General features: G+C 36.0%; 1 protein-coding gene across 1 annotated transcript; it reads left to right on the forward strand.

Moving 5' to 3' along the window:
- Positions 1 to 268: 268 nt before the first annotated feature.
- Positions 269 to 17,823, forward strand: LOC140153147 (serine/threonine-protein kinase Nek2-like). The gene is made up of 8 exons (XM_072175796.1): positions 269 to 481; positions 3,273 to 3,490; positions 5,000 to 5,237; positions 6,301 to 6,383; positions 7,602 to 7,728; positions 8,587 to 8,921; positions 10,232 to 10,305; positions 16,361 to 17,823. The coding sequence occupies exons 1-8, from the start codon at positions 287 to 289 to the stop codon at positions 16,600 to 16,602; spliced, it is 1,512 nt and encodes a 503-aa protein (XP_072031897.1). The 5' UTR covers positions 269 to 286; the 3' UTR covers positions 16,603 to 17,823.
- The last annotated feature ends 443 nt before the right edge of the window (positions 17,824 to 18,266 follow it).

An 18,266-nucleotide genomic window follows, 5' to 3' on the forward strand; every position in this document is an offset into this window, starting at 1 on the left:
AAAAATAATGCATGAAATGTCGCTTGGGATTTGACTTTGAGATAAAATTATAAATTTACCTGATATTTATGTTAGAACTAAAAGAAATTGCATGTTTCTTACTTTTTCTGTGCTAAAATTTGGAAAACTATCAAAACTTCCCCCTACCAATTAATGTCCTAATCCAAAAGGTCAGTATCTGACCTTTGAACTAAATCATTATCATTGGGTCAATGTAATCCAATCAGCAATAACGTTTTTTATTTCATTGTCCAATAGAATATCGCGTTACAGGAGGGCTATTTAAATGCCAAAGAAAAACAATAACCACATGAAGCACGGCGAGAACAATCGATCACTGTTTACCGACAAAATCTGGAAGTGCCCGAAAAAAATAAGCATAAAGATGTCTTCAAAATTAGATAATTACGAAATTCTGTACACCATTGGAACTGGTTCTTACGGCACTTGTAAGAAAATAAGACGGAAAAATGATGGAAAGGTAAGCTTAAAATTTTTCTGATTCAACTCAAACATGCAAAATTGCATGCTTGATTTCACTTTTGTGATGATGTAATGTATCTGAAGTTTTAAGAATGTATTTTACAATTGATTCTAGATTTATATTTGAAAGATGAATGCGCACTGACACTGGTTTTACAAGGCTATTTCCCCTTTGTGACGTCAGCCCGACCAAGCATTCAAGAGAATGTACTGTAGTGTAGGTATGTAGGTACCCTGCAAGTAGTTCCAATAATTGGAACTCACAGCTCCGACTGTGAGTTCCAAGGAGCTATGTGTATGTGTCGCCGCAATTTAGCGTGCATTACTGATTTCTATGTTTTGAAATTTGTTGACGTTTTATTTAATGATCCAAGATTTCCGGTCGATTATTTTAGCTGCGTCACATCACGTGCATGACCATTTCTACTACTAGGCAAGTTGGCCCTACTTGGTCTAAAAATCTGCGTTATGTGAAAAAGGACAGTCTTAAGTAAGTATACGTGCAACGCTTTTGATGTTTTGGGAGACTGTGAGGGATCCGAATAAAAAAATGATGGAGCCTATTCTTGACTGTGTAATATTTCTTCAACACGCTGCCGTACGGTAACAGTCTTGTACGCAGGGTTCGATTTAGAAAATAAAATTTACATGCACAACTCTGATTTTTTTCTCAAAATGGGCTGAATAACACAAAATTTTGCATGCACAATGCAAAATTCTACATGCACTCTAGCCAAAGTTACATGCATTTGTGCATGTAAAACCCCTCTAAATCGAACACTGCTTTTACGATGGACAGATAGTATCAGTTTGTGAATGAGGACATCGTATAAGTTCCTTGTACTAGTCGTGGAGTGGACTTTTCGCAGCTCATAAAAATAATTCAAAAATCATCTTTTTAAATATTTCTTTGGTCTTGGACAAAAGCTGATAATGCGTAGAATAAGTTTAGCAATCACAGATGACATTCATCAGTGACACAGGTTTCTAAAGTGAGTATTTTACTAGATATACCGTACTATAAATTTATGCAAACTTGCCAAAATAAAACCCTGGAGGCACCCTATACGGGAGTACTACAACTTGAGAACAAGTCCTCAAACATTTGAAATTTGTAGTTACTACAACTATATAAGCCTGCGAGTGGTTCAGCCAAATTCGAAAGCCATGTATTTAGGACAAAATACTTTAAGACATTTTACACAAATCTGTATTAATTTAGATTTAGACAGTACATGTGTTTGTTTGAATGGGGCTTCAACTTCGTCCGTACTGGTAACTGCTGTTTTCTTCGTTTTTTTCCAAATTTGTCATTTCAAAAATACCAAATCATGACAATTTGAATGACTTTATCCTTCACTTTTAAGCGATTTATAAACAATTGAATTTTTTTTGTAACACATTGCGCTGGTATCACTGAATGGGTCTTTAAGTCATCCATGATCTACATGTCTAGAAAAATCTACTCGGACTCACATGACTCATGGACTTGTATCACTATCAAGGAAGGAATCCAATTACCGTACTTCACTGAAAATGAAATTTCAGTGATTTAAAACTTATTTATATTTTCATGACTACTGGTTAGTCTTGAAAATATGAATGAACCCCGTTCAGGGGTTCATACATACACAACATTCTGCGTTCTGTTATTTTCCTCCACAACTAAAAATACGGTACCGGTACCTTCATTTCAGACTGAAAACTACCAGTTCCTTATCCTTTAAAAAAAAATTCCATTGTTAATTGTGAGAAAACGTTTTGCTCAGTCCATCGTGTTGGACGTGCGAACATCGCGTAGTACAGGGAACCCATACCGTAGTAGCTCTGCACAAAGGTATGGGACGATACATGGATCGAATCCATGGGTTCCTACAGTCTGATGACTGGGCCGATGACACACATTCGATGGGTGTAATGGGACGAAGTGTACAAAAAGCTAGTGCAACGCAATTTTGATCACATTTTGCTGAAGTGTAATTTTAGCAACTTTTTCAATGCAATCGCCTGTCTTGATCAGCTGTGTTTACTTCTGAACTTGCTTTACCCGGTGACATGCTTCAGCGAATCCGACTAGATTTTGAATGCAATGGTCTCTAGCCTAGAATGTAGAGCCATCGGTGAGCAAATTCTTGTCTAGACTTCTCGAGCAAGTCTTGAGTCACTGAAATTCCAGTGTATATATATAGTAACTCGATTCCTTGCCCCTATAGATACATAATTTTTGTTACCAGTACATGTTAATTATTTTTTGAGCAAAATGCAAAAATAGGCACAAATTTATTCTGACAAACAGAATTGCTTTGACATACCCGGTACGGTACTGTATAACACTCAATTTTTCGTCACAGTGAAAAGAAAATCATTCCTTGCAGTAGCACAGAATTTGAAAACTCAAATAGCCTTTAGATTTTTTTATGATTGGGTTCTAATTATTCGTAAATAGATTTTTTTTGTTCACCCAATCCTCAATTGATACATTGGAAAAAAGACATAACTTTAGATATTATTTCAACTCAAGTGTTGACAGTGGCATTAAGGCCCACCCAGTTTACATGGAAGCTCAGACATGATACTGCTTTGAGACTATACATCTTGTTGTGTTGGTCAAGCACAGAATGTGGTCATGCATACTGTACAGTGTCATACACAAACATGTGCACTTATTCAACTCAAGAATTATGTAGAAATACTGATCAAAGATTGTTCATTTGTCTGAATCCATGAGTGCAGTACCCGTACATTTAAAAAGTCATTATTTTTGCTCTTGCGTTTCTCATATTTTACAGGTGCTTGTATGGAAAGAGATGGACTATAGCTCTATGTCATCTACAGAAAAACAAATGCTGGTATCGGAAGTGAACCTGCTGAGAGAGCTGAAACACAAGTACATTGTACGTTATTATGATCGTGTAGTAGACAAAACCAATGCAACAATCTACATTATAATGGAATATTGTGAAGGAGGTGACTTAGGAAGCCTGATTGCAAAGTGCAGAAGAGAAAGGTACGGTACATAATTGTATGACATGTTTAGTACTCTTTACAGATGTATTAATTGACCATTTCTTTATATCCTGAAAGCCTTTTCAACTTAAACTGAAATAAATTACATCATTGTCGACACAATTATGTATACTATAATACTACTGCACATTCTTAAAACCAGTTTAATATGCACAGTGACTAGCTAACTGTGCATTAATCAATGATGACGTTGTCTTGATATAGTTTCTTTGCAAAGGAGTAATACATGCGCGTATTTGGGGGGGGCTTTGGGGCGCGAGCCCCCCGGGGTAAAAGCAGGGGGGCGGAAGAAGAAGGGGCGGCAAAAAGAATTAGTAAATAAAATAGGGTGGAAAAATTTGATAAAGCATAAAAAATTTTTGAAAAAATAGTACTATACTGTATACATCAAAATGTGCTGCTTTTAGGGCGCTAGCGCCTGACACCCTTTTTTTAATTTTATTTTTCGCTCTTCACTTTTTCAAACGACCAAGAAAAAAATTGGGTCAACCTTTTCGGGCTGTTGAGGAAGGGGCGGCAAAATTGAATTTTCTTCAGCCCCCGGGGTTGGGGCGGCCACGGTACGCCACTGTAATATGTGACTGCAGGTTGAAGGCTATTTTTAATACCATGCATGACTTGTGCCACTTACATGTACATGTACTTGTGATTTGTAGTTTTCTTTGATTCTAGGTGATCTAGTCCATCAAATGCAAAGAAAGCAAAATTGTGAGTTGATACTTAAATGATGAGGAAAAAAAATCAAAACTTTGCAACCAAGTATGAAAATCCAGCACACGTCTAATTAGTCAGCTCAATATCATTATAGTTTGATCAAGTTTAGTACAGTAGTAGTAGTAGTACATAGTAGTTTTACCACTACATGTACACCGAAATGTAGACCCACTTTTAGAGTGGTATTAGTTTACCTGTCTGGTCTGCAAAGTAGACTAGTATAGGACTTGAATTAATAATTTGTGATGCTTCTGGTGAGATGTCACAAGAAAATCCGCAATGTTTTAAGGCCCGCCATTTACAAGCTGATCAAAGTGTAGCAACCAATGAATAGCATTAATATATATTGATGTCACACACTTAGGGGAAAAGAGAATATTCAATATGATCTGATCATTGTAGAATTGCTTCCTTTGGCCTGTTTGGATCAGGTGGGGTAATATACCGTAAACGTTCGCCTAATGGCGCTGTGGGATCCCTTGATATAACTGGATTTTAGACACAAACTTAAAGTGCCCTCCAATAAAAAAAAATCCCACCAGCAAACAAGGACACATACCCTTAATTCTTGTTGGGATTTTAGAGGAGGGAGCTCTCTATTTGTACATGGAATTTACTCCAAGGCAAAGGAATCCAGGTGCGCCATTAGGCGAACGTTTACGGTAGTTTTTGGGTTTGTTCTGCATCCTTTGCAAAAGTCAAATGAAATGTGAAATTACCTCTCCAGTAGAATGTTTAAACTATTTTCTTTTTATTTTTAATATTTCCTTTCCAGAAAATATTTGGAGGAAGATTTCATCTGGAAAGTATTCCGCCAGGTGACGCTGGCTCTCCAAGAATGTCATCGCCGGGGCAAAGGTCGTGCAATCCTTCATCGCGACCTCAAGCCTGCCAATGTGTTTCTCGATAAGTACCACAATGTGAAGCTAGGGGATTTTGGATTAGCCAGGGTGCTCCAACATGAGACAAGTTTTGCCAAGACTTTTGTAGGGACACCGTATTACATGTCACCAGTAAGTCTATCCAGCACAAACACTTGAGATTCCCATGCTTGACTTAATCATAGGCACAGCAAAAACTACCAAGAACATCTTTGCCATGCCACGCCACATTTATTTCAAGAATTTATCTTCATAATGCTATTTCAGGTTAAAGCCATATTATAACATTTGCTGAGGAGGACGCCCTCACTGATTTTTTAAAATTAATTTTTTTACACGATTATATTGTACTTTATTAAACCAATATACCCTGAAAAAATCAAGACTCTAGGTGCTGTAGTTTTGTCAAAATCCGAGATTTTGAATAAAACGCCTGAATCAGCGTTTTATTGTTACGATGGAATTATTAGTCGAACGCATAGTAAATACACAATGTTCATAACACACAGTACGTACACGGCGTGCGCGACGGTGATCTACACAACAAAGGGCCGTACCATAACATGACCGAAGGAGTGGTACGATTGGCGTTATATATGCGCTGGTAGTAAATTCCAATTTTCTTTGCTCTGCCGTAGTTGTTCGGCTCAAAAATAAAAGGGATATATCTGACAGTAAAACTAACATTTTATGGCAAAGAAATGCTAATCTATTTTGTATGAAAATGTTATAATATGGCTTTAAGAAGCGAGGGCGAACTGAAAAATTGAGAACCAGCAGGGAATTGATCCAGCCTCTATATAATATTTGTCTCCCTGATGTGGCGTGATGTTAACACGCCCAGCTGTTTCTTATGGGCATCTATGCAGCATCTTTATATGTGTGCGTACGCCAGCGCTTTGAGCTTCACCTAGCTATTTGAAGCTGTGCCTAATGAAATGTGCACTAATGTCATGCCACATCAGGATGAAAAATGGTAGAGATATCTGGTTGCCATTTCACTGACTCATGAGTTACCTCTTGAGAGTTAGGCAGGTATTAATGATTATCTCGCCCTTGTGTGTCTCAAGTGTCCATGATTATAATTAAGAGGGCATATTATGCTTCACCCTGGCAGGGTGTAAGACAATGCTAGATACAAATATGTGTGGATCACAAATATATATTTTCACAATTGATGATTTTTTCCCTATAGGAACAGATGAGTAGAACAGCGTACAATGAGAAATCAGACATTTGGGCTCTAGGATGCCTCGTCTATGAACTGTGTGCTCTCAGGTATTTATTATAAAATATTTTTAAATTCACAGGTGAAGAGGTGTATGTTCAGAGCAAAAAAGAATAGGGCCGTCAGCCTTTTCCGTGGGATCCAACATCTTGTGGGTACTGCCGTTCTGCATGTCATACGTTAGACATTACGTTAGACAAGTCGCAGCACGTGACGCACCTCTTCAGTCAAGCGTCAACGTGGTGATCTTAGCAACAAGGCACTCCGTACCCACAAGATGGTGGTGTTGACGTCACAATGACTACCTCTATAGCCTTGTCATTAGAAATATTCAGCCTGACAAAGAGTGATCAATGATGACAAATCTCTGCGCAAATCTGAAGAGCCTTTATTCTGCTTCAATTCATCCCCTCCTCTGGTAGACTAAACAGGGATGTGAGAGTTCCTCTTTTCAGCTGATTTCCTCTTTTTTCGTTGCCAAAATTTACGCGTTTTCTTTTATTTTCAGCCCAGATTTGGCGTTTTTACCCTGATTTTACGCTGTTTTTCAGCGTTTTTAGTAATTTTCCTCTTTTTTGGTCTATGGCCTCTCACATCCCTGCTAAAGCAATTCAATTTTTAAGGCATTTCATTAGTACTCCCTTAGGCTGCAGAACAAAGTAAGGGTCGCTGATAAACTTTTCCTTATCTGAGATCACTTGTGCTGATATTTCATGTCAGGTTTTGTGTACCATACTTTATATGAAAGATTTTAAAAAGAGACATAAATTGAATTAGGGCTTCAATCATGTTCTCCATCTGCATGGTTTACTTCTCGAGGTAAACTTAGACAGATGCGCCGGATGCAAGTTGTTATTTTGGTGATGAACAACATTAAAACATGATTGAATCCCTTTCAACAACGAAAACAAGCTAAAGAGTAAAGATAGTCTAATTCACTGGATTATTTTATGAATAATGTCCAGTTTAGACAAATACAAGAAGATCAATGATTTTTCTGTTGATATCAGCAATAGAACTTCAGGATTTATAAAACAGCAATTGTTTAGCCGCTTCCTCCAAATATTGAATTTAAGATGTAAGTGCACACAAGTTCCAGGCATGGCAAGTTTATGCATAACATGTATCTGCGCTTAACTTGCATTCGCGTATAAGCTACTGGCATGGATTAATAACTGTTGGCTTCCGTACAAAGGTATAGGAAGAGTTATTGAAAACATGCTTTTTCTTTCTGAACTGATATAGTAATTATATTTCCTATCTTTTAGTCCTCCATTCACAGCATCTAACCAGACATCACTAGCAGTCAAGATCAAAGAGGGTAACTTCAAAAGAATACCATCACAATACTCAGATGAACTTAGCACCTGTGTTGGCAGTATGCTCAGAGTCAGGGTAAGTACTTTGTTTAATGTGACTTTTTTTATTTTGAAGAATTCACATTTAAGATGAGTTGATTAAAGAAGAAATAACATGTATGACCTCAAGATTAGCAATTAAGTTGACTACATGCAGTGCATATTTGTCTTTGTTTCAAGTTTGTGAAGGTTGTCATTCATCCACAATCCCGGACAAAAGTAGTTCGAACACTTTTGTCAAAGTAGGACTGTTTGAGGCCGTATTTTTGATATACTTGACATATTAAAATTTCGCTTTCTTTGACGAGAAGTTCCTACTACTACAACCCTCCCCCTGCCCCACCAATCAATGTTGGATGTTTCTAGGGGTTCATGACCAAAAAAACCCAATTAACAACATTGATGGGGGGAATGGGGGCATATTTGAAGTACTCATGTTAAAGTGTTCGAACAATTATGACCGGGATTGCAGGTATAATAAATATTAAATGGAATCATTCATAATACTAATCAACTGGACTCCACAAATTATCTTGAGAGGCAATGGTGCATCTTCAGGCCGTTTGTTGATTTTTTTAGAAACATGCTTGATCACAGAAAGAACAACCTTCATCACTAAGCAGTGGAGGTGGTCTGTACCATAACTTGGTGGGAGCTTACAATTCTGTGATCAAGAACATTCCTAAGGAATTTGACTCAAAATCAACGACCTCTTGCAACACCACCTTGTCACAGGTTGACAACCTTTTGCCGCCAGATCAAAAGGCGGCCTGAAGATGCACCTAGGATAAGGTGTGATACTGTAGCCTCTCAAGAGAAAAGTGAGTCCATGCAGTTGATTAGCTTTATGATTCCAAATTAAAATTAATAACTGTTCACTTTTTGTTGGTTATAGCCTATTTTAAGACCATCAATAGATGAAATCCTTAAGCACAAGAAACTGTCGTCCCAACCAGAGAAATTGGAGCCAGTATCAAACTCTTCAGATGAAGCAGCAGAGGCACAGCAGGTAGCAGATAGTATGGACGAGCTTCGGGAAGCCCTCAAAACCAAGGAGTCCTCACTCAAGAAGAGAGAAGACATATTGGAATTGAGGGAACGTGCAGTAGACCTGAAGGAGAGACATGTTGATTCTAGGGAAGAGAGGTTCAAAGAAAAAGAAAGATCTTTGGAGGCAAGGGAGAAGGCTATTGTAGCAATGGAGAAGGAAGCAGAAGACAAATGTTCCAGGTGGGTAGTAAATTTAACCTCTACATATGATGTAAGTGTGGCCCCTCCTCACCCTATCTACCAGTTAATGTCTGAGGTGGGGGTTCACATAAATCTTACAGCCCTACTATATATGGGGTCATTTTGAAGGATGAAACGTACTATAAAAAGTATTTGCCAAAATGTAACATAGCTACCCAAAGAGATTGAAAGTAGATAAAATAATAACTACTGATTGCATCAAAGGAGTGACGCAATGTGTTATAGTGTGATAATCACACAAAATTGTTTTCGTTTGTTTCCATGTACTGTTTGCAAGGACCCGAATACAGTACATTTTAAAATGTTTCATTCCTAAATTATGTTCAAGCAAGTGTTTCCCAGAAAAATATAAAAGCATTCATTGATCCAGAGAAGATGATAAAAGAGGAGGTCGCTCGCTGCCCACATCAAATAAATAATGTGTGCATCCGCCTATTGATGGAAATAATGATCTAATCCGATTGATCAACTAATACGATAAGTGGCTTTATGAGTCACGACTGTCAAGCTCTAAACAGCGCATGCCCGGTATCAATTTGTTACGCCAGTTGACCGCGAAATATAATTTCTGTATTGTTTGGCATGACCGACTGCTAAAGTTGACCCGAGATCCCTGTAAAAAAGGCCCTCATTTGGGATCCAAATAGCATTTTTGGACACGTTTGGACACAAAACGGGAGTATATGGAGAAACTGACACGAGTTTGAATTACTGATTACACTAGTTTTAAGTTTCCGTGAAGCTGCCGCAAATATTGAAATGCTTATCATTTAAATTTCTTTTCCTTTGACCTTATATTAATTTTACTGGAAAATTAATTATGCTTGACTTTCCATAACTTACAAAACTTTTGATTTTTTTAATGGGAGTTGCGATATATATGATGCTTTTTCACTCGTTTAAAAATCATGGTCACCCTGGTTAGTATTATTTTTCTTTAAAGAAAAAAGCATGATTTGACTCGTAAATTGGGAATTTAACGATGTACTTCCGTGTGTGGAATATTTTCTCCACTAAGAGAACTACCGAATCAGTCGAGCGTGTGTCGGATGAACAGATTACCACAAAGGAAGTTTCAAGTGGTATTTTAAATACCCAAAACAAAGAAAAGTGAATGGAGGTTAACTGTGGGTAATCGGATTATATGTTCGAGCGATCTCCTCTTTTCTCATCTTCTCTGATTGATCATGGCATTTTGATTTTGTCGACATTTTGATTATGAATATAATTGCTGACATCAGCTTATTATACTTAAATAGTACATTTTTCCTTCTCTAATTTTACCACAGAGCGGAGACCCTGATCAAACAGTACATGTGCATGAAGACCAACAACAGAGTGAAGACGCTGAAATGCGAGAAAGGTATGATGAGAGTTCCTTCCCCAGAATTGGGAAGATTACATGAAAGACATTTGTGCTATCAGTATCGTGAGTGCAGAACCAGACTTTCTGATCACATTCCTTCATATGAGCACATCCATCCCTTTATTAAGGATGAGCCAAATTTCTAAAGTCTGTAATGGTCACAAAACTCAATATTAATGGTGACAACTTACAAGAGTGATGTTGCTTACTGAAAGTGCCAATTTTGACTTTACAGTGTATTCGTTTCGACATTGACTGTATGATTGCAGAATCTTATATTAGCTTATATTGTCTTTATATTTATTTATTTGTCTACATACATGTTCAAAAACAGAAGTTTAATATGTAATTTATTTTTTGTGGAGAATAAGACAAGTGTGTTTCAGAGTTTTTGAAGTAAAATATACAACAGATTTATTTAATGCTATTAATCTATTTTTAGTTTCAGTGCCGTGTATGTAATTGAATGTGTAAAAATCAAGAAATATTTTTGTTATATTTTTCTCTTGGGAAGAATGTCTGTAACTTAATGGAAAGTATTTTTGATATAAAATGTAGTATAACTGTATTTAAGAGAAATAGATTTGACTATATTTTGCATAATTTGTACTGAATTGATGATGTAAATATACAATATATTTTGTTTATGGACTGTAATTATGGTACTTATGATGACTACAGACTTGAGATTATGAAGATAAATTCTTGAAATTATAAATTTCTTGAGGAAGCAAAGAGTTGGCAGGTGTGTTGACGTTAGCATTTCTAGAAATTTTTACAAACAAAATATACAAAACAATCACTGTATGTTCACACGATGACCAGTTGGATTTTAACCAGATGAACCAATGCCACATGTAGAAAATAATAATGAATGTCAATTACCGTAATTCTGTGTAGTAACTGAAAGAGATGTAGCATTATGATGCATAAATTTAAAGGAGTATTTTGTGATCCTGTCATCCTCTTTTTATGACATTTTTCAGACGATATCCACAAAAAAGCATATTCCCAACATTTCAGTTGATTCCGATTTTGTGTTAAATTTAGAGAGTTATGCATGATTATGTGTCTTACACTGCTCCATAGGTCACTGTGTTGAATTATGGATACCAGAACATAATTCAAATTTGATGATATCTTTGCTGAACAAATTAATCTGCAAGAAAGTTTTCGTACATAAACTTTATGCAGCCAGAGGTTTCCAGTGGTATCAACATTTTTGAGAAAAGTGGGGGATGAGGCAGTGAATCACAAAATGACCCTTTAAGGGCAGAGTAATGGGAGAGAACATGGACCTTTTCGAGCATCATTATTTCTGAATTGTATCTCCAAAGTATATAAAACTATACATTTTTGGAAAGGAAATGAGTCAAGGAATCCCATGGTGACGCCAGATTTTTTCAAAAATCTCGAAGTTTTTGATAAAATCACAAAAAATCACTTTTTACCCCAATTTTTTGTGACAACTTAAAAAAAAAATCAGTTCGGAGTAAAAAAAAAAATCAGTTAGCTTTTAATGAAGAAGAGACATGAACTTAGGGAAGGTTTTTTATTTTGTTGAAATTCGCCTCTGTTTTCAAATATTGAAAAAACATGTGAAAAAAGCAATTTTGTCATTCTATTCAGCTAAAATTGCACATAATGGTGTATATTTTTGTTTAAAACAAATATTTTGAAAAATGAGAAAACCTTCCCTAGACTTTGATGTACTCTAAACGATAGTGCAAAAAGTTTACCTTTTGCTTGCATATTTTTCGAAAGTTATCTTGTCACAAAAATCGTGCAATATTGTCAAAAGTGAACTATGAGAAATCGACGTTTTAGTAAAAAAATGTCAAAATTATGCACAAAATGTCCCTATATTTTAAAACGGCAAGACTTTCACGCATGTAAAAGCTGTATCTGGTGCATGGTCTTAATATACATCTTTTTGCAACAATGAATTTATAATGTCTGCTTTTAATGCGCCAAAATTCAAAATAATTAAAAAATCCAAGTGGCATTTTGACTGCAAATTTGTGTTTTGTTTACACCGCATTTGCCGGCGTTAAAAACATACCGAATGCGCCTTGACTGCGTTGGACATACGCGCAGAGTTGCGCTTGGCGTCATCGCCGACGCGAATCGCTGCGCAGTAATCACAATATTTCGCGTGATTCAAGCGCATTTCTGACTCATTATTTCCGCCAATTTACTAAGCTGTCTTGAGCCATGTGACTTTTTAGAGTTGAAAAGAGTGAAATAAATCAAGCAAAAATACGTGTAAATATTAACAAGTTGTATTTTATCAGTTTCAAGTGAAAGAATACATCTTAGTGTTGATAAATATCAAGAAATCTCAAATTCGGGCGTGGACGAATGTGTCTTCCATTACTCTGGCCTTAAGGACAACAGAAATAGTAAAAAGTGAAAACTTGTAGATGTAAAATCATTTCAAATTTTATGCCTGAATGAACATGAATAGTCAAATAAATGCTGTGGACAGCTGTAATTTATTTCTCCAATATGTACACAAGTGTTTACTTCCAGAATTTATTGAAAGTATGAGCAACCAACATCTACACATTTTATTTAAGTAATACAAATTCCTTTGCAGTATTTATGTTTTGCACCCACAGTACAGTTGTTGCATTATGTATATCTAATTGATCAGTCAAAGTTCTTCATGTCTTAAAATGTTATCAAAAATGTTTTAAAACTTCGAAATGATGCAAACAAAATGGCAATGCGAAAGAGTAGTTCATATAGTAGTGCATCAAATTATGAAGGATTTTGGCAGAAACTGGTTTGTTATTAAACTGATTTTATTAAAATTCTTATTTGAAATGACCACAGCACACATCTGTCTTAAAACAATGTTACACAATCATCTATGTTTTCTATTAACATATTATTTTGACCTGTAGCATGTAATACTAAAAAGAATTATTTGTTTTCACAGCATTTTGTGTATCTCTTAAGGCAGCTGTGTACTCTCAGACATGCATGTAGTAAATGTGCCATAACTTTGTAATTATTAACGCAAGACATATAAAAGTATACATTTTTATAAAGGCAATACATCAATGAATCTTAATATAAATACAGATTTGGTGTAAAAACAACAATTTTGAAGAAAATCACAAAAAAGTGAGTTTTTGGCAATTTTTGTTCGGTACATCATAACAAAAAAACACTCTTTCCAAAAAATTTAGTTTTGTTTTTTTCTTAATCTTGAGACACCATTCCAAAAACAGTTTTTTTAGTTTTTTGATATCGGCCTTATTTTTTGAGATATTGACCATATAAGGCATCAAATGAACTTTTAAAATTCACAAACGCCTATTTGCACAAAATGATGCCTAAAATCGGAAATAGACCAAAATATAAAAATTGAGAAAACCGTTTCTTAAGTCGATCGTGCTTTTTATGATGAGCATAATTGCTTACCTATAGATGCTGTATTTATTGAGTTATCGTGTACCTAAATCGTCATTTTACCGAGAAAATGAACATTGAAATAAAGGCCGTTGAAGTTTAAAGTGGTCACATTTTGCACTTTGATCAAAGCTCACAGGAGAATGCGGCAGTTCTCGATTTTCTGTCTTACATTACGTGAACATCGGGTAAATCCACAGCCCCTTGAGAAGTTTGGACGAAATCTATTCGTATCTTGATGTTTAAATCGGGGGAAAGAACTTGAAAAAATTCACATTTTATCAGCTAAAACGGAGCCATTTGACCGCCAGGTTTTTATGAAATCAGTGCTTCCGTGGTGCTTCCATAAGATGCGCGCACAAGATGCAGATAAGCGCTATGTATGTGTAGCGATTCTGTGCGTTAACAAATTGCGCGTTACAAAACGCGATGCGTTGTTGCGCAGCAGTATACCCGATGGTACAACAAAGATTTTCTTTCCTTTTAAATTTGGAACGAGTGAAATAGTGAAATAAAATCCATAAAATAAAGCAGTTGGAGTTAACAAATCTGGATTTTCTTTCCTTGTATTTATAAAAAACATAACAAAGTAAATACATTTCAAAAAGCTCAATTTCATGAAAGAAACAATGTCTAGAGTACACAGCCGCTGTTAAGTCTCAAATTGAGGATTTATGATGAACGTATTGCTTGCTAAAGGAGTGGAATATGTACTGTCCGTTTCAAATTGATAAATATTTAAAATTACCTGTAAGATAACAAGGTTACACAACTACACTTTGTGGCACCTCCTCAAGTTTGGTAATGATGACATTGTTGTGGCACAGATGTACCAACAAACTGCACTTGTATGTGGGTGTGTGTGTGGGGGGGTATATGCTCTGCAGGATTAGCGTACATGATTCAATACTCTGACTAGCATATGCACCTGCATCACTACCAAACTTCATTCGCAGTTTAAATGAGTGTAATCATCACTTTCATTGTGCATACCTTTCAACTGATTGGAGCTCAAAAAGGTTAAGTGTTTTTTTTTCTCAAATCTGTCACTTTACTTGTCTCATCGAAGAACAGAGGATACCTTAAAATATCCACTGAACATGCTGAATGAGTAACCCAGGCAAAAGAGATAAAACAACAGAAAAAATGTGTAAAGCCTAGGGTATTGTGCATTTCTGAATTGCCTGATCCACTCCGCATGTACTGTGAACAGATTTTTGTAAGTCACAGCACTACATTTCTAAAACGTCCAATGACATCCTTGGCTTTACATGTATATATTACAATGGTCATAGTCCAGTGCAAAAATGACTGCTTTGAAAACTCACTTAACTGGTTTTTTTAATGATCCAAGCAGTCGATATCAACTTCTTCCAGGGCTGTGCCTTTGAACATGTTTTTCCACCAAACAGTGAAGCTACTGGTACGTAGTTCATAAAATTGATATGACCTGGACTTCATAAATAAGCATCCTTGCATTTGGACAAGCTGACCTAAAATTGTTTCCCTCCAGATTAGCACGGCATGTACTCGTGAAATTCTACTTGCTCATCCAGGTACTTGTGACATTTGTACCATCCATCAACCAAGCTACCTGCCATTAGTGGGTGGATTGGTGTAAAGCTACAGCCTAGTCATCTGCACATTAATTCATATCATTACAGCAAAGTTTTTGCAGTATTTTTTTCTCTCTTTCTCTTTTAGATTAAATTGGTAATTCTGTTGCACAACACCATTCACAAGAACAAATTTTTAACTGTTTATATTAATAACATTTAATTCATCTTTTCATTTTGAGCATGGATGCAAGCAAGTCAGCCCACCATACAAAAAAGTGGTCCTTATTGTAGAATACGATATCATCTTCATAGGGTGCCACAAATCTACTTTTTTTGCCTTGTGACTCATTGTAACAAGGTTCCTGGTCCTATATGATTTTGCAGACATGCCTTGTTTGCATCTGGGCAGTGCTGTACGGTGCGACCAATTTAGGCGCATTGGCGACTAGATTTTTTCTGATGCGACTAAACCTTCAATCCTTGGCGCCAATGGCGACCAACTGTTGAAGCTTTTATTCGCCAGCAAATGCAAAACGTGTAAATAATGTAGTGTTCAATAGTACAAATGTACGGCTATGAATATCATGACATCTCAATGGGGACTTTCTGGAAAACATATCTATAGGCCTACACTGTACATGCTGTGTATGGAGTATGTTGATTGAGTACAGCAGCTATGATTCATTCAACGCAACATGTGGCTGTGACAGGGAAACCCCTTTAAAAGATTGAACGAGATATAAACATTGTGGCAGAATGACTTCGAGAAAAGTTGGAATACGTACGATGCGTTGACACCTCAGTTTTTTTACTTGGGAGCAAAATTTGGGCTCCTAAATTTATAAAGTTAGGAGCCGTTGGCTCCTCAATCAGTTTTTGCACCGTACAGCACTGCATCTGGGCTATAATTTTACATAAAATGCAAATTTGTGTTTACATTTTGTTCCTCATAGTGTGTTTGCACATCATACTATTGCAAACATTCAATGTTTTAAACATTTGTTATCACTTTACCACTGTTGTATCAACATAAAACCAAACACTAATCCGTTTTATTTATTTGTTTCCAACAGAGTTTTCAGAAGGTGTGCATCCAGACCAGCTACCCTTGAAGCTACAGAAGAAGCGAGTGCATTTTGCACCAAGCGGAAAAGAGAACCTGCCGTCACATCAAGAAGCAGCTGAGGACACAACGGCAACCAAGACATCCGAGTTGAAAGATAGACTGTATCAGGCAAAGCTTAGAGGCGTTGCTCTGAAGCAGGTGGAATTGACGTCAAAATATAGGAGTAAACAGCTTCTATCCATGAGATAATGGACTTGTATGGTCTTGAAATAGCTGTTACAAGATATATCAACTTTTCTTTGTTTCACCTCAAGTGTGGTAGTGATGTCGGTACTTTTGCCCAGTTGCGCCGCAAGCATGCCGACAAGCCATTCTGGTACGCGCATGTGTACACTCAGGATAAGATTAGCATGCATAATTTCATAGTGCCACCCGCAAAATACTTGTATGTCACTACCAAACTTGAGATGACACAAAGCATTGTGTAGCCTTCACAAACATTGAGGCATAACATACAGTTAATAAAGATGCTGATATTTCTTGATCAGACTCTGTTGACCTCAATTACACCTTGATATGTGATAGCAATTTTAGGATTTCGGTTTTGAGTTTGAATGTATCATTCTCAAAGAATTTACATCTCACAGTGTTCTAGGGAAAAAGTTGTTTTTGCAATGTTGCATCTATATAGAGGCTGTTGTAAACTCAGTATCCATATCAAAAGGATGAACATGTTGGCTGCTATATGTCTCTTTTTACAAATAGCTAGGAATAAATACCAGACTCATCTCAAGTGGAGGTCATTTCAAATCATCCCCAAGTTGCATGATTTAAACCATTCCAAAACTATGTGACTTGGTTTGAAGTAACCTTCACTTGAGATGAGTCTGGTATTCATTCCTAGCTATGATGTAAAAAGAGACACATGTAGCAGCCGACAAGTGCATCCTTTAGATTTGGGTACACATTGGCAATTTATTCTTTATGCAAAAAGAAGCTGATAAAATTCAGTATGTTTTTTTAAAATAATGTTTATAGATTTAAGTTTTTTTATGGGTTCCAACAAACTCTTTGACATTTTTTATAAGCTCTGTTTTAGATGTTAGATTGCATTCATAAAAATTTTGTGGGGATATGAATTCATGAAATTTTCATACTTGCATAAATTTCTTTTTCATATACATTGTAGCCTATGCTGTTAAGGGAAGGGGTATGAACGTTTGGGCAGTATTTATTGTGGGACATTAGAGCACATCAGACATATCGAATTGCATTCTGAATACGAAGAATGTCCTTCTGATATCAAATAATTTTTTGAAATTCGCAATGTAATACACATTTTATGGCAAATCATTAAAAATTGATATTTTTGATATTTAACAGTACTCGAAGTAAACTTTATAAATCTGATGATTTATATTTGAAGTGTATGTAGGTGGGATGAAAAGCCGACGATCAATTGAAAATTTTGACCTTTCATATTGAAGATATGGATTTTTTTTCCCAAAACACCAAAATAAAAAAGGTCTTTTTGGGAAAAAAATCCATATCTTCAATATGAAAGGTCAAAATTTTCAATTGATCGCTGGCTTTTCCTCCCAGCTACATACACTTTAAGAATATATCATTAAATTTATAAAATTTACTTTGAGGACTGTTATATCTCAAAAATGTGAAAAATATCAAATTTTATTAATTTGTCATAAAATTTGTATTATATCGTGAATTTCATTAAATGAAAATTATTTGATATCAGAAAGACATTCTTCGTATTCAGAATGCAATTCGATATGTCTGATGTGCTCTCATGTCCCATAAAAAATACTGTCGAAATGCTCAAAACGCTCATTCCAGTTCCCTTAAGAAACTATCAATTTTGTGAAAATTACATGAAGCAAAAACTATGGTTCTCT

Source organism: Amphiura filiformis, chromosome 5 (assembly GCF_039555335.1).
Source record: "Amphiura filiformis chromosome 5, Afil_fr2py, whole genome shotgun sequence".
NCBI classification, from domain to species: Eukaryota; Metazoa; Echinodermata; class Ophiuroidea; order Amphilepidida; family Amphiuridae; genus Amphiura; species Amphiura filiformis.